General features: G+C 40.3%; 1 protein-coding gene across 1 annotated transcript in view; it reads right to left on the bottom strand.

Annotated features, from left to right (window-relative positions):
• fam135b (family with sequence similarity 135 member B) overlaps positions 1 to 22,376 on the bottom strand; it is a 42,166-nt gene that overhangs the window by 6,414 nt on the left and 13,376 nt on the right. The window contains exons 3-18 of the mRNA XM_040121011.1: positions 21,574 to 21,713; positions 17,200 to 17,270; positions 16,240 to 16,413; positions 14,648 to 14,774; positions 11,086 to 11,245; positions 10,008 to 10,057; positions 9,231 to 9,386; positions 6,890 to 6,963; positions 6,650 to 6,804; positions 4,568 to 6,539; positions 2,874 to 3,040; positions 2,533 to 2,624; positions 2,311 to 2,408; positions 1,224 to 1,375; positions 870 to 980; positions 233 to 346 (exon numbers count right to left, since the gene is read on the bottom strand). Of these exons, the coding sequence (XP_039976945.1) occupies positions 233 to 346; positions 870 to 980; positions 1,224 to 1,375; positions 2,311 to 2,408; positions 2,533 to 2,624; positions 2,874 to 3,040; positions 4,568 to 6,539; positions 6,650 to 6,804; positions 6,890 to 6,963; positions 9,231 to 9,386; positions 10,008 to 10,057; positions 11,086 to 11,245; positions 14,648 to 14,774; positions 16,240 to 16,413; positions 17,200 to 17,270; positions 21,574 to 21,713 (3,813 nt within the window). The remainder of the gene's footprint in view (positions 1 to 232; positions 347 to 869; positions 981 to 1,223; positions 1,376 to 2,310; positions 2,409 to 2,532; positions 2,625 to 2,873; positions 3,041 to 4,567; positions 6,540 to 6,649; positions 6,805 to 6,889; positions 6,964 to 9,230; positions 9,387 to 10,007; positions 10,058 to 11,085; positions 11,246 to 14,647; positions 14,775 to 16,239; positions 16,414 to 17,199; positions 17,271 to 21,573; positions 21,714 to 22,376) is intronic.

Here is a 22,376-nt window from a genome sequence, read left to right as displayed (position 1 = left end):
CCAAACATAATGTTGATGTACCTACCTTTAGTGTAGATAAGAAAAGTGATGTGTAGCTACAGTCTCATATTACACTTAAAGCAAGCATATGTAACTTTTGTTGAATAATGGCCTCAGTAATGGCATAGGTATTGGGAGAGAAAAAATGGGATTGTCATTCTAAAATATTGAAAGATACTGTAAATATTGAAACTACAGGTGAGAGTATTAATACAGAGTATGCACTCCTGACCTGTGGTTCTGTCCTTGAGAGCAGTTTTGCACATCTCTATTCTCGCGGAGTGGAAAGGAACATAACGGTCCTGTGGAGATGCCACCAACACCACGTTCTTGAAGAACTGGAGCCCTAAAAGGACACAAAGCAAACGAGAAAATCATATTGCAGAGCGTGTGAGTGTGTGTGTGTGTGTGCGAAAGCGGGGAAGACGGAGGAAAGGAGTGAATTGGCTGTAAAAGGCAAAGTACAGTCACAAAGTACAATGACAGGCTTGATATGATAAAACTGATTTTTCTCTAGTCTCCTGTCAGTGTGCTTTTAAGAGTGCACTGGTGGGTTTCCAATGACAGGTTTTGGATCATTTTGTCAGCCTGCCACAGCTCTGGAGGGGGAAAAAAACGTTTTAAGCCTTATCTTCCTCAAGCCTGTTTGACAAACGACTGCTTTGTTCCACTCACACAGTGGGGAGGCCTCTCATAGGCCCCTCGCAGCTCGTTGGCAGGGGTTTGAGTGTTAGCGAGCTGACATACACAGAAATTTGACAAAAAAGACAGGATGACAACATTTTTATGAATATTTGAATAGACTGTCTGTAAAATGAGGCAGTCAATATACTGGCTCTTTGTCAGATTTGGCTACTTTCATAATGTACCTGGTTTCTGACTCAGAAGATAGAGGAATGTTTTCCGTGGATCAACATGATCTCTGAAGGTGAGCTGCAGCAAGGATCCTGATTTCTTCAGCTTCTGCATTAACCACAGACCTAAGCAACACACAACCACCCACCCACCCACACACACACACACACACACACACACACACAAACACACTATCAGGACTTGCTTTTTAAGCACCCAATATAGACACTGAGCAGTATGGATGGTATTCTTAGATAAAAGTGTAAGGAGCTGAGGAGCACAAAACACTGAAATGCAGCGCTGTACAACACTGTAAATAAAGTACATCTGCAGTGTGCATTCTACCCAGAGCTGAGCAGCGTTCTCACCTGTGCTGACCAGTGTGCTGTTGTTGTAGAGCGTTCCCAAGTGTGGGCCTGACAGCGAGAGGAAAGTGTGCAGTTTGGGCAAATAACAGCGGAAGCGAGGCCTCGTCAGCACAGAGCGGATGATGATGTTCCCCAGAGAGTGGCCGATGAAGCTGTTGGCCGAAGACAAGCAACTTTCAGAGAGATAAACTTGTAACTTGAGTGGGTGGCTGGAAAAACAGTTCCTCCAACGCTGCTGACCTCTGACGCTGTGCAATATCTTATTATAGACTCTTTTGTAAGTGGGAACTGGTTTCAGCGGATGCTATTTGGAGATGTTAGCTAAGACACAGGTAATTACAGAAAATTCATTAACTTGCTAATTGTTAAAACATTCTCCAAGGCAATGACAACTTAATGATGCTAACATAGAGGACATACCATATGAATTAATAGTGTCTCCCCAGCAGTGGGAAATATTAGATTCATGAAGCTATGTCTGTCACTTAGTTTAATTACTGTACTGCTACAGATCTACCCAAAATCCCTCATCGCCATGTCTGCTCCTTCTCCTCTGTCTCCTACCAAACTAAATATAGAGGTAATGTGGAGAGAGCCAGATGCTGCTGTGGCAGTCCATTGCGTTTGTCATTGATACATACTCTCTAGAGAATATGCCACAATAAAGAAAGTTAACAAATTTGTGTAAAAACTCTTACAAAAAATAAATTGGCACAATGAGGGCAATTAAGCGGGAAGACGAATAGCTTAATTTGATGGGAACGAGGCAACACAGTGCTGCGGAAAGGAGCATAGTCAATCAAGTGAAAATCAGAAACTTATTGGCACTGTATGATAAGACCTTTTCATCAATTTTGTGCCACTTATCCATGTTGAGTTTGTACACTATATATTATCTTGAAACAGTTAAGACGATCATGCTGAGCACATGTATCAATGTACAGACTCTGCTGCCATCTACTGACCAAAGTAAATATCGCTTAAGTTTATGTTTGTCCCTGCTCAGACTTTGCTTCAAATAATCAGTCAAAAGGAGAGTTGTCAGTAATGTGTATGTTGCGCGATATTTAAAAGTTGAGCAACCAACCTTATCCTGCCTATGGTGAGATTGTACAGCTGGATATGCTGAATGATCTCATCCAGCAACCTGTCCGTCATGGTGTCGAAATCTGCAAATGTATCAGTCTGCAGGGAAACAGCAAAACAAAAGCACAGCCGTCAGCGCTTTACAAATTGCCTTACAGCACTTACACAGAATGTAACTGTACATGTATCAATTTGCTCCCGTCGCAGGCATCTACAAATGTACCTGGTTCCTCTCAGACATGAGGAAGTCGAGCCTGGATCCTGGCAGCCCTAACTCAATAAAAGTCTTCACCAGCCGAAGGTCTGCACTGTTTCCTGGAAGCAAAGAGGAAATTATACACACAATTTCTGGCTCAGCTCTTATGAGAATGCCCATTAATCATTTAAGAGACACCTGGAATATGTTTTTAAAAAATAGTTTTCAAAGGCTATACAATGTGATGTGATATATTAAGAGATTATATTACATTTACACTAAAATCTAAAAAAGTATGTACAGTACACTGCGGATGCGTCATTTTATTAGCTATTACATTCTTGCAGTTATGCTGTATGCAGACTCACCATCAAGCCCGTGGACACACACTACAAGGTGTATACCGTCATCAAACTCCTCGTCGTCCTCCTCAGGGGGGAAGTAGGGCAGATCTGATGCCAGGAGAGGAAGGTCACTGTACAAGCTGGCCTGAAAGCTCAAATCTTTGAACAGCTCCTCTTTGGCTTTGTAGAAACTGGAGAAAAGGGAAATGACATTCAGAAAAGAACAAGATAGGTTATATTCTGTGTTTTATCAATTAATTGAAAAAGAACTTGCCAGTAATTTGCAAAGACAAGAAATAATGTAAACCTTATTGACACACAAACAAAATGCTGATCTAAGATTTCATTTTACAAAGATGTTGCACTAAAACTCCATCTCTTCAAGGTGAAACCCTCCTACAGATTTCTCCCTTTGGTCCAAAACATAATGGAAGACATACCTTTCATTTTTGTATTTGATTAATTTCAGTTCAGTTCCATGCAAACCAAGGCTTATGACCAAAAGTCTCACAGACTTACAAGTAGCTTCTCAAAGTTTTATTACCCTGTCATCCAGCCAGGTTACAGATTTTAGCCGTGCAGGAGTCAAAACAAATCCGATTCCAGTTCCTGTACTTTCAGCTAATCATGATGGATTTGTTTGCACACTCTTTGATGTGATTTAATACACTCAGGAGGCATTTCACCTCATCTCGACTTCCTCACTTCAAATTTTTCCCTCACTTAATTTTGTTATGCTAGGCTTTCCAGCATGAGTAACTGCCAGCTACTGCACCAGATGTCAACAGTTGTCTCTGTATACCCATAAAACCTTGTACTTTGGCCTTGTTTCCAGTAAGTTGGTGTGGATTATAATGTCAATCCTACAAAGTTTTCCTTGGAAGGGGGCCCTGCATTTTCAGAAACATTATTTGTTGACACACAGGCCAGAAAGTCATTGCTCTCACCTGCCTGCACAAAAATAACACATTTGAACATGGTTGAGACTTGGAAAAAAAAAACTTCTCAACTGAAATCACATAAGCCATTCCTTTTTTAGGTCAAAAATCTTGTCAAATAAACTTTCAAATATAGTGTTAATACCTTTTTCTTACTGAAAGGAAGAGAAAAAGGTCTCAAAAATGCTCTTTTAGCCTCCAAGTCTGAGTGGGCAGGCTGTTGTGTTTGATTGACAGTTGAGTGGACAGGACCCTGAGACACAGTGTAAACAAAGTTGTGCTGCTAAGTGTAGTATATTAAGCTATAGTTATTTGCTTAATTAACTAGTAACTGGATAGGCAGTGTTTTGATGGCAGCATTAGTGGTACAGAAGTATATGGACCACAAAATTTGGCATCTAAACTGACCATCTTGAAATTTGCAGGTAAGTTTTCAACCTGCTCAAAGTGCTATTGACAACAGTACTTTTGCTCTGGTAGATGTTTGTTTGGCAGCTTGTTCAGCAAACTAAGGTTCAACAAAAGACATGGATCCTGGATCCTACTGTAGAAAGCTAATGCCAATGTGGTTTCAGTTCACAGACTGTGGCTCTTTTTTGTGTAGCTGGCTGCTATCTGGCTGTTAGTCAGTCACAGTGTTTGTGTATGTAGACAAATACAGTGGCATTCTGCCTGTTAGGAAGCCAGTGCTTGCTATAAACATACTACAGTATTTAAATCCACTTAGTGTTGAAAACAGATTTACAGCAGAATTTGTCCTTTGCTAAAACATAAACTCACTTTAGCATTCGTTCATTGGTCTCATCATCCATGTTAAGGGGGTTGAGTGAAGATGAGGAGATGATACCAAAGGAGCCAAGGGGTTGATGGGTGATAGGTGAGGTAGCCTGGCGAGTGGACATTCCACTGATGGACGGAGAGTCTCTCAAAACAGAGGAAAATGGCAGACACGTTGGGGCACAAGACACCGACATGTTCACTACCTCGACCATCTTCTTATTCACAAAGGCCAGCCCCGAGTTGGGGATCTTAGAGGACTTTGTCTGGGAGTCTAAAGGCTCTTTCTCACTGGATGATATCCCACTGAGCTCAAAAGATGATATGAAATCACTGGCTGTCACCCCTGTAAGGTCATTGGGCCTCTGTGTGGCGGTGGTACTGTTGGGAAGGTCGTTGGGATCCAGATCCTCCTGGTCCTCAGCACCAAGCAGTTCAGTCTGATGGAAACGGTGGCACTCATCTCCAGCGTCAATTCTCTCCTGATTTGCTGCACTTTTATGCACACATGGTTTGTTTCCGCAGCTGCAGGGCACAGTTTCCGATTCAGTGAGATGCACATCCTCCACTGAGGCGTTTACTCCGCTGATGTGTGTTTGATGGTTAATATTCTCCCCGTAGCTGCCAACAACAGCGCTTTCCTTCACATTAGATCTTTCTACAGACTCTTGTAGAAGCAACACTTCAGACACACCACTTAACACTGTCTTGGATATGTATGTCTCTGACAGGTTCTGTGGAGGATTTGACTTTTCAGAGCTAATACTCTCCTTGGGAATATGGCCAAGATTTGTAATTGAACTCGTGTCTAATAGAGATGATTCAGATTGCTCTGAATTCAGGTTGCTGATCAAAGAAGAGCAGTTGATCTTACATGAATCCTGGTGTCGCACTAAGCTCTTAGTATCTGCTTCCTGGTTGAGCAGCACATGGTCCTCCTCAGTGTCTTCTGGGCTACTTATCTGTGGCGCTGAGACTGACTTGGTCAGTTTGCTGAGCTGCCTCTGCTGCTGGTCCTCCTCATAGGGCAGGGAGCTAATAGAGGTGAGTGAGGCCTGTATACCTCCACTTGGAAGGCTGCCGTTACTCTCCATCTGCAAGCCTTCCAGAGAGCTGAGGTGGACCGGGTGGCGACACACTATTTGCTGTTGGAACTCTCGTTCACTGGAGAAGTCTAGAGGAGGTCTACCACGCGGTGCAGCCTCCACAGGCCATGCTACCGAGCTGGGCTCACTCTCAATACCTGAGTCGGAAATAACAGAGGAAGAGCGCTTCATGATTTTGGAGCCAACCAGGCCTCCACGGTGAGTCATCTCTTTTCTGAGATCAGCAGGAAAGGGAGATATAACTGGATGCGCATAAGCTGTGGGTAGGCTGATGAGAGGAACATCCTCACTCTCATCATCCATGGAGTGATTTAATGGCATTGCAATGTCAGACTCCTCTTCGTTGTTTGCACCCTCTCTTGCATTGCTCTCGTTTGTGGCATCACAAATGTGGATGGCATTTTCTGTTAAATGATGAGCAGGAGACTCATCACTGCTGTTAGTAGAGTCAGTGAGGGGATTGTGGTTTGAGGTGTGAACCAGGAGTGCTTCGCTTCTATATGGATCCACATCACAAGACTTAACTGTGATGTAGCTCAGGCCTGAACTACAGGATTCCTCAATCTGGCCCTGTTTTTCCACTGGTTCTTTCAAGCTTTCTACTTCTGCTTGAGAGAATTCAGCTCTGTCCTCACGAGGAATGGGAGTCTGGATACTTCTGATGTTGGTGCGGGTCTTACTCTGCTCTGCTATGAAGGAAACATATGTGGGCAGGTCCATGCAGTCCTCACTGTCCAAGGGATCCAGGGGTATTGCTGGTGATCTGGCTCTCTGGCTGCTTTCAAAGATCCTGTTGGAAGGAGTGATGGCAGGATCCGATTTGATTTGCCCTTCAGTAGTTGCAGGCATTGGCACATGTGATACCCACTCTGGAATGAAAAGCGACATTACAGATGTAGTGAAGCTTTTGCTTTGAAAAGCAAAAAAAAAAGTGATTAGGTGTAAATAACACAACAGTTTCCTTAACCTTTTGTATTACCTGTTTGAGGAGACTCCACGTATCTATCCTCAAAGATGATGGGCAGGCTGTTCCAGTCTCCATCGATGTCCAGGCACTCAACTGGTAAAGGAGGCATCTTGGTCAGGTAGTCTGAGCTCCGCACTTCTGCAGCTATCTGGCCATGTCTGTTGATTCTGGATATGGAGAATAATATCATACATAATACACTTCTCTCCATTCATGGAATTTACTCTTCTCTGTCAGATAAGACATACTTACAGTTCCTCTTGAAAGGTGAGAGATATCTCTTTGGGGTGTTCGGTGAAGAAGTATGCCTCTGAAAACCTCCTGACCTGGTGTTTCCAAAAACAGACAAAGTAGTTTTCACCTTAGTGGAGTCTCAATCACATATTTAATGCCATTAAAAGATGGGATGATCACACCAGTCAGTCTCGTTGAGTCAAGCATTCAACATTTACACACAAAGGAAGATTCAAATCACCTCCAAAGCTTTCTCCTTCTCCAGCTCCAATTAGAAATGCATCATCCTTGAAAGTCAGCCACTGTGACAGGCAAACCACCACAAACACTCTTTCTGGTGTATTTTCACCCCACAATAATTACAAAGTAAGTGTTAATTGAAATCCTAACTCTACTGGTGGGTGGCGGCATGACAGTATCCCCTCGGGGCAATCTAATACCAAAGCAAACATGTTCATTATTTTCAGACAACTGAGACGAAAGAGTGCCGTGTAAGAGAGCCTTGAGAGCTACTCCACTGTGAAGCACATATTCATATTAAACAGCCCAGTGATTAGATAGAAATTGAAGTGAACATTATATTAGCCTGCTCAGATTGGTTTAAGATATCAAGGTCTAGAATGGCATATTATTATTACACTAATTCCCTTTGTAGCATTCACAGATCCCTCTGACTCTCCAGAGTTCGGTCAATTTAAGTCAGAGGTGGATATTAAAAAGTTACATTTACTCCACTACATGTACTTAAGTAACTTTTTGGAGTGAATTGTTGGAGTAGTTTTAATGAAACTCTTACTCTTACTTGAGGGAGACTTTTAAAGAAAAATCATTACTTTTACTTCGTTACATTTGGATAGTTTCATCATGCTACTTTTGTCATTTATTACTTCATGCATACACATTCTGTTAAGAGGCTGGCGGTCTGCTGATCCCAGGTCTGCTCGCCCTATCTATACTGTCCAGATGAGACAAAGCATCCTTGCCCATACATTTTTCTTCTTCCACTGTCAGAGTATGGCTTTCAGACAGTGCTAGTAGCTAATATTAACAGACCAGAGGTGCAGCGAGCTGCGGCTGTGAATGCTGATCTGAGGTCAGTACATCAGAGAACCGTGCTGACACCGAACTGACAGAGCAGTAAGTGTGCTTGTTGTTCTAATGCTAGTCAGTTTAATACTATATACAACAGTGTATCATGCCTCAAAACTACTACTACTCCTGCTTTCTGTTGTAATGTAAATATTTGAGCTAGCAGTGTGCGTCTTTGCTACAGTATTAACCATTAACTAGTCATGGACATTCATGTAGCCTGATGAAGGCAGAAAAGTAGAGAGACCCCCTTTATTTTTTGAGGAAATGACCGATGTAACATTTCGAACACAAATGGTCTGCTTAAGGTAAAAGTGAAGAAGTGAACACCCATGTATTTAATGGGATTGTTGTCATCATGTCATTGGAGATACTGGCTCTATGGAAGGACACGTTACACAAGGGAACATGTTGACACGATTTGTTTTTGACATAATAGACATGGCCCATGCATACCGGATTTTCTGATTTATTTGCTGAATCATAAAATACTGTTATATAGGATATAACCAGCAAAGAATTAAATTTTAAAAAATGTCTTTATACATACTCAACAGAGTATAATATTTATGTAATATTTCGTGGTCACACTTGTGATATACTGTCTGGGAATATTGTCCTGGTGTATACAGTATGTATACACTATATGTATATGATGAAGACCATCTGTGGTTGAAATGAAGTTGGTCATATCTACATATATAAAAGAAGTGGAATGTATATTTTTGTATGTGTATGTGTAATGTGTATTTATATATATACCTGCTACTCAAGTGTTTTTTTTCAGTAGATACTTTTAGTTACTTGTAAAGTAACAATATAACTACTTTCACTTGAGTGCAGTTTTTGGCTACTCTACCCACCTCCAGTCATACAGTAATTCTGAACTTTTTTCTGGTCCAATGCGGAGGTTCCGTCCTGATCACAACTGGTTTGAGGTTATTTTTACTTTATATGTCTGCCCAGAGAGATCATTTCCGTGTGGTATGAGAGAATTTTATTCAATAACTTCAACAAAATTGGTCACAATATGCCTTAAAGAACTGCTGACAGAGCTAAAAATGTCAACGGTTATGAAACCATTTTGATTGTTCTGTAGTATTTTTGTATTTTTGTGTGGGTGCTGAGGACAGAAAAGGCTAATTTTAAAAAAATCATTATCAATGCACTCTGATGTGGAGACTATCTGGACTGTGGCTCAGAGAATAGACAGTAAATGATGACGTTTGAGCATTGTGTAAGTCTGCCTTTGATGGAGTGTGATTCTCACCCTGAGCGTGTGGTGCTCCTGGGCCAGATAGGAGAGGATGTGGGGGTTGAGCACAGCAGCCTCCAGGAAGCAGCTCCACAGAGCAGCCAGCTGGGAGCAGAGCTGGCTCACGTCCCTGCTGATCTGCTCTGCTACCTTTTCATGGCCATCCTGCAGCTGATGGGGACAGAAAAACATATAATCAAATATTATCAAAGTGAATGCATTAGCTGTCAAAGATTTCCCAAAATATGTCTTGCATAATTGCACTTGATTTTCTTGCTAACATATTTATACCTAACGCCAATATAACGTTTCCAATCTGCCTTATTGGCAGGTATTCGAATCATTGCACGAAACTCATGTTAAACATGTAAATCAATCAACTCATGCTGTTCTCTATGTGGTAACAGCTGGTATTTTTAACCGCTAGCATTCATGTAGATGGGTGGAATCAAGTTTTGCTGTGAAAAAGAGGTTGACGCATGAAAGCACTTGACTTATTTTCTAAAATAACCAAATTGCACTTGTGTCTGTGAGCATGCCAACGAAAGTCAACAAACTGTCAGGCAGCTGCCACTGACTGCACAGAATTAACTATTCGCCACCATACAATACCTTTGCAATTTTGCATATATACTCTTACAATTTTACACATATTGTAGGCCAAAATTGAATATCAAATCACAATAACAGAAAAATCAAAAACTATTTAGCCACAATCAGAATTAGATTCTAAAAAGTTTATTGTCCATCACTAGGCAGTAGAAATTTGTCTTTGAAGTGGCTGTAACATACCTGTAACTCTATTGTGAGCTGATTTAGAGTTTCTTCCACAGGCTTCACCTCTGTTGAAAGAAAGGTGATTTGCAGAGCTTAGTGCAAAGGATTTCATTACATTGTTTGAACCAAGCGAGAAGACGGTGTAACTACAAATGTAGTGACACAAAGTAATATATTTGAATCTTTGCAATACTAATTAGGGCCAAACATGAGACCCATTTAAAATCTTGCATAAAAACACAAAGCTGTAAAAAGATCACTTCGGGAGTGAAGACTAAAACTATAAAAGTAAATTAGGTGAATGAGGACACAAAATTAATTCAAATTAATTGTTAAAGGCCATAAAATCTAACTGTGTACTATTAACCACTAATGGAATTTAAATCAGCACATTGAGGCAAGTGCAATACTGTTAGTAGTCCAATTCTAAGGTACTTGAATATTTCCTTTTTTAACTACTTGACACAAGTATTCAACTGCATTTCAGAGGTAAATATTGTATTTTTTACTGCACTACATATATTTGAGAATCAGTAGTTACATTTTGGATTACAGTTTTCAACCAAAACATCTGATGAGCTCATAAAATATGATGCAGTATTACAGATTTACAGTAAACTACCCAACAGTATATAAGGTGGTAAAAATCAGCTTCACCTAAACTAGAAACAACAGTAAAATATTGCTTACACGTGAATGTGTCAGAGGTCAGTATGTCAGTATGCATAATGAGTACTTCTGCTTTTGATTTTGCATATAAAGTTGTTAAAACATCTGTACTTGTACTGACTGCAAGTAAACTGTTGAAAGCAGAACTTGTATTTTTACAATGTTTGTTGGTATTTTTACTTTGCCAGTGTGAATATTTCTTCCACCACTGCCACTGTACTAACTATGTCCTGTATTAACCTATGTGAAAATGAAGAACAAGGTATGGGTTGTTTGATTATTAAAATCATAGTGTCCCAATAATGGGATTCCAGACATTTTAATTCTCAATAGACTTTATATTTCAATCATTTATTGAAATACCTTCCCAGATATTTTAAAGACCAGAAAACATAAATGAATATAGAGCTTTTCATATGCTCACCTGAGTCTAGTGGAGTCTGCTGGAGCTGTGGGATTTCCTTCATCAGCGCGGTGTAGTAGGTGTGCAGGCCTCTATGTGCCACCAACAGGAGGCGACAGAGCCTCCGGTGCCACGTATGAGCTCTCTGCAGGCAGTTTTCACTGGGCACATAAAAGCTCCCCTGTGGGGAGAAGCAGACCCAGAGGAAATGTCAGCGGTTTTGTAGGTCAGTAGTCACCTCTCAGAAAAATGGCCTGCCTTAATAACGGACATGAGCACATACTCGAACTTTATAGCCTCCACTGCAACAGTTGTGTAGGCTTGGCTCTGACCTTGTGCTAAAAGAAGCTTGTTTCTGAACGGCAAAGTAATTACTTGGAAGATCAAATACAGGGTTAGAAACAAATGGGTCCTAAACACAGCTTCCTGTGAGCTGTAAAGGCAGATCAATACGTGTATGTGGCACAGAAGGATGTAACGCATCCCTGTTATGACCTTTAAAATTTAACATGGGAAGTTGCCCCAGAATCCACGGCATCACTGTTTGTCTATGGCCAGAAAGGTAAGACAATTAAGAAATAGTGAATATATAATTCTGTGCATAGAAAATGAAGGTAAGTGAGATAAGTGAGATACAGAGATAAAGATGCCAAGTAGATTGATGAGGGAGCAGCATATAACAAGAGAGAAAATAAAAATAATTTCTGTAGCTCAAGTACAGTCTCAACTGCTTTTGAATGAATTAGCTAAATATGAGCTGTAAGTAGGACCACGCTTCCAGTAGATGGCTCTCTAACAGTATAGTAGAAATATTAACTGTATTTCATCATTACAATTTACAGTAAGTGTTGAGTGCAAAACAAGTGTACGTCCACAAAGCTACAAATCATCTCAGCCTTGATGCTTTAATCATGTCTCTCATTGATCTTCCTCAAGAGCTAATGGCCTTCTACTCAAACAACTATCACTCTACACCTCAGCCGTCATAATTTGAGAGCCTTGAATGTGACAACTGACTGCCCTCGTCCGCTGGTCCTTGACCTGAAACAGTCTGCTACCCATAGAGTTCTTCCCAAGGCTTGGATGTTTTGGCAGCGCCAGTGGGGCGCAACGCTTTGAAAGACATGCACCGCCTGAGTATCAGGGGATGTACTGTAATTTGCCCCAAGCAGCTCAAGTCTCCGGCCCTATCATCATACCTGTGTGCGCTCTGTAATTGCAGCAGTGCAGTATAACCAAACCAGGAAGGAACATCTGTATGTTTACTTTCATAATTCTCTTTAGCTTTATAGAGGCCTGCCAGGATCAGTCTGTGAGCGAGGGGCAAAGAAAAATAGCTATTTTTCTGTATGAACTAGTCATTATTCTAAAATTGTAGTTTCTCTCTGTGCTTACAATGCTTCGGATGTGCCTCAGTTCTAAATCACCTGACATGAGAATTTCTGTTTTTGTTTGTTGCTGTGGAGGCCTTTTTTCAGTTCAACATCACAGTGTGTTGTGATATCCAAGCATCCAGTCAAAGAAGGTTTCTACAGGTAGAGAAGAACTTTTTCTGGCATGATCTCTGAGTTCTTCTCCTCAGAGCCGTCTTTCATTTCCACCAAAGACACCAAAGATTCCCAGGTGTCACCAATTCTAACAACATAATTTTCCACTCAAATTGTCTTTTCATACCGCTGAGGGAACTTTTCTTTCCTTTTGAGATGTCACAGCTAAAGTCTCTGAATCTATAAAATGCTATTCTTTTCTTTTCTTTTTTTTTTCCAGAAATAACAACATAACACTTAGAGCACATGACGTGGTGTTAAGTGAAAGTGCTGAAAACGAAGTGTAGCCACAGGTAAAAAGCTCTAAATAAATAAAGGTGAAGGAAGAGGTGGCGTTGTGTGCAGATTTCACCTGCAGCTATGTGGTACGTGGCGCTTGTGAGCAGAACTCATTACTGTGATCAAACGAAACCCCCCTGCTTGGCTAAACGCAGAGCTTATTAAAGTGCCCAGCCAGGGGTGGGAGTAAAAACCAGGAGGAGGGGGGAAGGGGGCAACCGGGGCGCTCATTAAGATTTACAGTGTAGACAGTGACGTCCACAGGGACCTGAGAGTTGCATGTTATAAAAGGGTGGAAAAAATGGAACCTACAGCTTTACAACTGTACATACAGTAAGCAGGAAAAATTGGCAAATACAAAAGAAATCTACAGATAAGAGATGATTTGATTAAAGATAACTGCTATATCAAGAACCAGTTACTTGGTAAGGTGTGGAAAAAATATCGTTGAACTTGGCTACTAATACTGACTTTTGCATTGAAGATAGTGTAAAGTGGCATGTAGTGATAGTCCAGAAAACATAGACCATAGTGTCCCCAAGGCCATACTACATAATAATTCTGAGCACGTTTTAAATCCATACTGCATACTAAGCTGCATAATAATTCTATACAGTATATACTACAAACTAATCGTCATAGTATACTGTTTTGGCAGTTAGTAATATTAACTATACAAATAACTGTTAGGGTCCACTTACAAACTTTATTCCTGAGGGTTTCAACTGGAAAATACAGTTTACTGTGAAGACTAGTATATGGTACAATCTGTATACTATTACAACTGTATGTAGGATGGAGTCAGTAGTATGGCTACATCTCACTTCTGTAGAAAAGAATTTTGGCCAAATGTTAGACACAAAGTCTGATCACAATGTATAATTTCACCTCACAAAACTGGATCATCATTTGTCTCGCGGGAAAACTTTGGTTTCACAACAGTCAATACAAAAAAGAAATGACCATGTGCCAAGGTCGTTTAGGAGCTTCCAAAAATGGCTAAAGTTGTTAACCCTTCATGTTAACAATAAGTGACAAGATTTTCCACCTGCTGCTATCTGACAAACACTGCACTAAAAGACGTGCACTGACTGAGTAATAAAGTGTAATAAAATAATTAAGTTCCTGAAAAGTAAACCATCTATAATCCTGATTAATAATTATGATAACAGTAATTGGATTATCATTCCTGTCATCATGCAATTCTGAAATTTAACTATAGCATAAATGAGCACAGTGGCATGAGAGGGAGGTGATAAGACTACGCCATCATCCAGTGAGAGCTGCGATCACTTCCAGATGCTAAGCCTGGAGCCTACCTGCCTAGGCAGGTGGGTTAATCAGATATTATGAAAAGCCATGGTGCAGCACAGTAATAATCTCTGTGTTGGTCTCTGGTCTTTAAGCCTCCTAGACTCCACAGAGCCCAGACAAATGACCGATTTTGAGGGACAGACAGGCCCAGGATCTGTAATCCAAACCAGAATGACTCTCTGCTCAGCTCTTGGACTGAATACTGTTGCTTCTGGATGACATTCCAAAACAAATCACAGCTAAATCCATCGGCCGCTAAACTGAGATCATGTTTACGTCATTGCTTGGCATTTAAATGCTTGCTTACAAAAAAAGGGAACAACCAGCTAAACGGGGACAAGGCCCGGCTCATTTTGAGACGTTTTAAGCTGTGAAACAAAATGGGCTTTGACTCTCTGTGACTTTCTATTTGAATGCCGCTGAACAGCTAAAGGTTAACATACCTCAGAGATGACAGGCTTGCAGTAGCCAGCCCCGAACACAAGGTTCTCTACAGACATGGCAGATGGGTCGCTCGCACTCTCTGGCGAGCCCTTCCCCAGCCAGGAGCCCTTCCCTGTACGTGCAAAGCTGGAGAGAGAACAGGGAGGACACAAACCATGAGTGTGTGTATGTGTGTATGTATATGTGTGTGTGTGTGTGTGTGTGTGTGTGTGTGTGTGTGTGTGTGTGTGTGTGTGTGTGTGTGTGTGTGTGTGTGTGTGTGTGTGTGTGTGTGAAGGAAGGCAGATAAGCTGGGAGACAGGAGCTGCTACTCTTCCAATCAATCAAGTGCTGTGGTAATCTATGTAATGCATGGCTAAAGACTGAGTTTATGACATTGACAGCTGAACTCATCAGATAAGTGTTTGGGAAACTATCCATTAAAGCAGCTAACTGATATACTCTTAAATTGCACCTGCTGAAACAAATACAAGAAGGAAAAAGCTGTGCCAACAGTTCATTTTCTTGAGTTCTTCTCGGTTCTCGACATTCATACAACTGCAAGTATATTGTAGTTTTCACTCAAAAACTTTAAATCTCTCCAGTGTAAACAGTTCTACAATTAAATAACCAACAAGAAAGATTTATTCCCTAATGGTTAAACCCTTTCCCCAAATGATGGTCTAATCATAATATAGCAAACGTAGCTTAGCACAGCAGGCCTGTAAAGCTTTGGAATCCTCTACATACCAAAGTGGTGCGCATGGTGCTGTAGTAAGACTAATATTATACATTTAAAGAGTGGTATCTTTTTTAGTCTTTCAAAAACCAAAAACACGAGCAAAACTGTAAGCAATTTATTAAACTGTGTTATCTGCTCTGACATGCACTGCCTAGCATGTTTAACTAACTAACTTACTACCTGCAAGTCTAAACGACTGCCTGCCTTGTCTAACTTGCATAGTCTGGTCATACATTTTTGCTTATCATACTTATAATACTAGGACTAATTAGCCCTACACTGAAATACATGGACAATGTTGTTTCGTTATTTCCATGTCTTCTACATGGATCATCGACTTGAGAGGATACTGATTTTTTGCCCAGGACATGTAGCTTTAGTGTTAGACTTTTAGCAGATAGATGTAGCCAACAAGAGCATAATCAAAACCCCTTGTACAAACTTCTTATTTTAAAATTAGTCTGCAAAATGCAAAAACTTGTTTTCAAGTAACTCATGGAGCTAACGTTAGCTTAATTAGTTAGCTAACAGCTGATAAAATCTGCCAATAGTCATTTCAGCTGGTAAAATCAATGGTCGCCAGTTAGAAATGAGAAACCTGCTTTTGTCTACCTCTGTCTGAAATCATTAACCCATTTTTGCAGATATTACTACGAACTTCAAGTGGTAAATTGGCTGCTGTTATTGTAAACATTATGTGCTGTCTAAGATTGAAAGGCTTGGCAGGCTTAGCAACACTAACGGTAGGGCTTAGCGAACAGTCAATTGGGTCCCTGGGATTACGTATAACATATCAAATAGCTAATCAGGCTTTGTGTGAATTAAAAATCTGTCAAACGCAAATGATTGTAAATCCTCTCTCAACTGTACCTGATTAGTGGCTGATGTAAGGCAACCAGTGAGGCATGTATGGAGACAGAAATGACGGACAGGTGGAAGTAGTCGAACATGACAGGGACATGGTGGTGGAGACCTCTCCGCGGGTGGAAGTGGAGGCTGAGGGTACGACTGCTGATCAACGGAACAGTCACTATCTCTGCCAACCTAAGAAATGGTAGGAGAGGCAGATGTTTCACTAGTACACAAATGAAAAAATATGTTTATACAGCACTTAAAGAGGTAATCTGCAGAATACTTGTTTTTTGCTTTTTTCCCCATATTTGGTGCTTATTTCAGTTGAACATTTAAACAGACACATCTGAAAATGAGCAGAATAAAATCAGCCAACAAATTATTAATTTGCAAAAAGTAAACATAAAACAAAATAAAGCCAATAGATTAAAAGAACAATTAAAAATAGACTGGGATTTTATTACAGTGTTAAAGTACAGATGCAAAACTACAGAGAATGCAGATTAATTAAAGAAGTGCAAATTAAGTGATATATTGCACATAATGAAAAGGAATATTTGCATATTGTATATGTACCAACAAAAGCAAAAACAGCCCATGCTATGATATAGAGAAAGTTTTCCATAATTCAGTCCTGTGTAGTGTTGACAGGTACTATAATTACGCAGGTATGACACAAACACAACCATAACTACACTTCAGTCATGCACAGCTGCTGGTCAATACAAGAGCAGAGCTTCAACAAAAAAATCTGCCTTTTGCAGTGTATGCTAATGTCCATTTCTTCTTCTATCTGTACCAAGCAAACAAATACATCACTGTAATCATGTATTACCACCACAATAGTTGTGATCATGTGCTCAAAGAGATAGATATGTGTCAAAGAACATAATAGCCCCTTATTTATGCCTAGTTGGTACTGGAAAGCCAGATACATACACACAAAAAAACACATTTCCAAACTGCTCAAAAACCTACTGTTGCTCATTGTCGGTGAAATGAAGATCCAGCTTCAACTGAAAGTCCACTTCACTCAAGGTTTCCTCCACCTGCAAAACATTGGTACACTGGTGTTGTTAATGCATGAACAATATAGGAAACAGGAAACTGTCAAGTAACCTCATCAAACTGAGACCAGCACTGCTAAAACAGTGTGTCCTGTTTTAGTTGGAATTCCAGTTTGTGCATTCGTTATTTATGAATTTTCGACATGAGATAACCAATAGAGCTGCAAAGAGGCCGAGTCATTTTCACAGGAAATCTGTGAAATGTTTAATGCCGTGTGAAACAGCGACAACAGGACTAAGAGTCTACAGCCTCAATACTTGCTCTATACTCATGTTTCCCTCAAATTTTAGGACAAATTTTTTAATGAATTTCCAGAAAATTGGCAAAAGAATATGCAAATCAATACACATTCCCATCAACAAGGGGTTCATGAATATTAGGAGTTATAAAGATAAACAGTTGGTGGTGCTAATTATCCATTTAGGTGCCATTAAATCATCGCAGAAGAAGAGAACATAATGAGATGAGGTCTATCAAAGCACACCAGTCAGTCCTCAAATGGTCCAAAAACATGTGAAAATGATGGTGGAAATATGGCATTTCTGTTTGAGGAAGGTTACAGTCTCCTCATCACTCCACATAGATCTCAACTATTGTTAGTCTCTTGAGTGTACCAGAAGCTTGAGGGAATGTTAGAGTCACACACTTGATGTACATCATGATTTATTTGCTAAGTCCATTGCACTTTGTGTAATTTTGCTTTTATCGATACACCAACTTTTCCACCTCAACTAAGCATAAAAAGAGTTATTCTTTCAAATTTCCAGTGTTTCTACTCAGGTTTTTTTATGTGGAAACTGAAAAGGCGCATAAAAACAAGTGCTTACGTTCAGCCCGCCTAACATGCTGATGTTTTGCTGGTAATATTTACCAGCTATGTTTGCCACCTTAGTTTAGTCTACATGCTAACACTTCCTAGTGTATACACAGCTAGCGTGTAACAAGTGACAACAAGATTGCCACTTGTTTTGCAGGAAACTGGTCATAAACCAAAGTACTGGGTAAACTGAAATTTTGACCAGACCTTAGAACGGATCATCTAGGGACTTCGACTATCTGTGGCAAATTTCACAGCAATCCATCCGACATTTATTAAGCTATTTAAGTCTAGGCCAATGTGATCGGAAAAAAAAAACAGCCGTTCTTAGAATCATGGCAAAAAAATCATGACTAAATACAGATGTCAGATTAAATGTGTTTCTTAATAACGTGCTTGGCTACCACGAGTTTCAATGCTCCTTGACAGAAGGTCCTCCAAATATCAATAACTCTTCTGGAGGGATAAACACCATTCTTCCAGAAGACTCAGTAACTCTCATTTGGGGCTTTGATGGTAGTGGTGGAGAGTGCTCACACCAAATATCGCAGAGGTGTTCGGTTGAGTTGATGACCGTGAACAACATATGACTCACATCATTTTAATACTCATGAAACCATTTGGTGACCCCTCACGCCCTGTATGCAAGCATATGCATCCATTGTGGTCCTCCACTCATTTATTCAGGTTTTTCTTTTGTCACTCATCAGCATTTCAAACATGAAATCAGTGTAGACGAAAAGTGATCACAAGTAATCAACAAGAATATGGTGGATATATAGTATATACAGTTGGGTGTAGATGATTACTGCTGTTTTTCATGCAACCTACTGTGACCAACCTTCTTTGCAATGCTGATTTCGTCACTTTAAAGTTCTTTTTAACAAAGTCTTATGTGTGTATCTGTGTGGGCTACAAACCATATTCCTGTATTTCTTTTAATCCAGTGTGGGTCAAACAGAATTGAATTATCTCATGTTCAGAGTGCCATAGAATCATGGTACATTGAACAAATTTGAACAACAAAGTGTAAAAATAAAAGGTATGCGTAAACAAAGGTGGTGCCGACAGTGGATGTAATGGAGTCTTTTGAAAACTGAGATACAGTGTTGCTGGTTATAATAAAGGTTATACACAGTTCTTCCTCTCTCTCTCATGATATTACAAAACACACTCACACACACACACACAGTAAACAGACAGTTCTGAAGCTTTGTCCAATACTGATGTTCTGATTGATTAAGCATATATGTGGGTGTACACAGGGGAAATGAGGGGCTATTTTTGTCTGTGCTATCTGTAGCTGTCAGCAGCAGATAACCTCCGGAAGGTTAATGAGCGGAGAGCCTTTGGGAAAGCTTATACTGTGGGTGAAATCTGATATGCCATTTTGCTTTTTTGTCTCCATACCTCCACATGAAAGTCTAAATTTAGGGGTCATGCGAAGTCATGTCAGACAGAATATCCACATTCTGACTGAAGCAGGGATCCCTCAACAGCAATCCTGGCATCTATACTGTAGACATATGTCAGAGAGCAGATGAGGGATGCTGCAGTGTAACGTTAATGTGTGAGCTATGGCTATCATATGGATGATTAGCTTTGAGAGGGGCCATCTTAACTTCCCCACATCCCAGACTCAAGCCTCTCTGATCGCTGTCACCGCTGATCAATTTGAGGTCTGGTGGCTCCCAACTAAAAAAACAGGCAGAGTGGATTTTCGGGGTCATGCCCACACTTAAACCATAAAAGACAGTACATCAATAACTGTCCGACAGGTTTACACGCCTGGTCATTTGAGCTGAACGTGGGCAGTCTGGGGCACAGGCCATTTTCATTTGTCTGTCAGTAAAACATACTCATTCTGAGAGACACATCGTTTATCTCAGTAATCCTCATTGTTATTCTGTGTCTATAATGGTTAACACAGAGGAAATAACTTTGTCATTCTGTAGAACTTGGGGGCTCAAACTCCAGCCAATCATTTCATCCCTTTTTCAAAACCTGGTATCACTGCTTTCACCCCAGAAAAGGATGGGACAGGTGTCTGTGTCTGGCACAGGTGGCTTCAATCATTACTAGTGACTGTGTCAAATGCTTAGAGTTCTTACCTTCATAAGTCTCTTTAAAGCCTGTGTTCTTCACTGTTGTGAACCGCTTACAAGGAAAGTGACTACTGGCTAAAAGTGGAATTACACCAGGTGATCATCAGTTAGTTTATGCCTATATATACTACAGTTTCTGCAGTTTCTTTGCTGAGGGAGGGGCTGTGTTGTGTCTGTGAAGCACTGCAATCAATTGTTCCCAGGTTGGGGATCTGACTCCATACCTCCTCCAGCATCTTTAAAGATAACTCTGAGAGGGTGCAAAATGATTATCAGGATAGAAAAGAGGGAAAAAACATCGATTTTACTTTTACATCGATTTTCTTTTCTCTAATCAGTTTGATAATGTTCACCATAATGTGAATTCACCCTAAGAGTCTAAAGCCATGCAAGCAGGTCTGTGAGGCCGTACTTAGGCACAGATGTCCTTTGAGCTAAATTCTAACATCAGCATGCTAATGTGCTCACTATGACAACCCTAGCAGGCTGATGTTCCACGGGTGTAATGTTTACCACGTTCACTGTCTTAGCTTAGCATTTTGGCACACTAACATTTGCTATTTAGCACTAAAAACAATGTACAGCATCCATTCTTTCTGAGCTATCTCACCCTCACTTGACAGATTGAGATTGCCACCCCTAGTGCTACACTGCTAGCATGGCAAAAAAGTTTAGGAATCACTGCCTCAGATCACTCGAGCATGACACGCATCAGCATCGAGCGTGTACATCAAGCACATCAATGTTACACCAAAAAGGCCACTGAATTTATTGCTAGCTGCTTTGAGAAACAAAGTTACTAGGTAGGTCTGTAAAACCAGCAACAGTTTAAGTCTATTGACAACATGACAGAGCAGTGTTCCTATTTCTATTTCAGCATAATGAATATACTTCTTCACTACATAGTTATGTTAGACACAGTATCTGCTCTAATTAACTGGCTTAAATATCTATGTTATGAGAAGACAGTACTGTTTGTGTTGGATGGTAGGAGTGGGTACATGTGTGTAGGAGGGATCAGAAGATGATAAAACGCATTAATTAATGGCCTTTTAATATGTTGTAAAGACACAAGCTGTAGCTATGGAACAAAACTCTTATACAGCTGTTTTCACTGTAATTATCCTTCATGCATTTTACAGCGAGGCTACTGATTAGATGCAAGCAGCCAAATGGCATTCCCTATACTCACTTTTTCTGTTTTGCTTCAACAGGATGAGTGTGTGTGTGTGTGTGTGTGTGTGTGTGTGTGTGTGTGTGTGTGTGTGTGTGTGTGTGTGTGTGTGTGTGTGTGTGTGTGTGTGTGTGTGTGTGTGTGTGTGTGTGTGTGTGCGTATAGAAAATGTCACCAGCATGACTCACCCTTTCTCCATCCAATAGCAGGTGGACTTTGAAGATCATACAGTCATTCACCGCAATCTCCTCATTTCTGTAAAGGATCTGAAATATCCGGCTGAAAACGGTGCCATCGTAAACCCCCGCAGAGCTGAAGCTGCATTCTCCTGATATAGGACACAACAGCATGCACAATAACTATCAACTCAAGGCTACAGTAGTATCACTTATGAACTGAATTGCAACAGTCAGCATGTAGTCACAATGTCACATAAATGTTCCATAATGTTACATAAATCTCACAGGATGCTGAGATTTTACACTATAAAACACTACTACACATGAATATTTAACTGATGAAACATGAGGTTGTCTTAGAAATACACTGATCATCATAGCCAGAAATAAATCTAGACCTTTCATTTGCCAAATGCATCACTGGATATTTGCAGTACGTGCTCAGATTTTTAAATAGGTATCCATATTTGAAAAATACAAAGGTCTTGTGAATGCCTGACTTGACATTTGCAAATGTCGACCCAGATTTGTGAGGGATTTCAGTATTTAAATTCAGATCTAGAAACGTGCTAAAATTTGTGAAAATGGTTTCGAGATTTGAAAATGTATGTAACGTGTGTAACAGTAGTAGTTTATGTTTCCTCCGATTTATGTTTCATGTCCCTACACTATCAAGTCAGCTTCTAGCTTTGTATTTGTCCAATTTTGAAAATCAACAGGTACGATTAAGACAGGCCAATATCCGTTACAGCTGAGAACATTAAATGAACTATTTAAACACCATAGCATGCATAGAACAAGTAATAGATTAG

The sequence above is a fragment of the Xiphias gladius genome, chromosome 24 (genome assembly GCF_016859285.1).
Source record: "Xiphias gladius isolate SHS-SW01 ecotype Sanya breed wild chromosome 24, ASM1685928v1, whole genome shotgun sequence".
Lineage (NCBI taxonomy): Eukaryota > Metazoa > Chordata > Actinopteri > Istiophoriformes > Xiphiidae > Xiphias > Xiphias gladius.
Note: the sequence above shows the minus strand (reverse complement) of the source record. Positions and strands in the feature narration are given on the sequence as shown.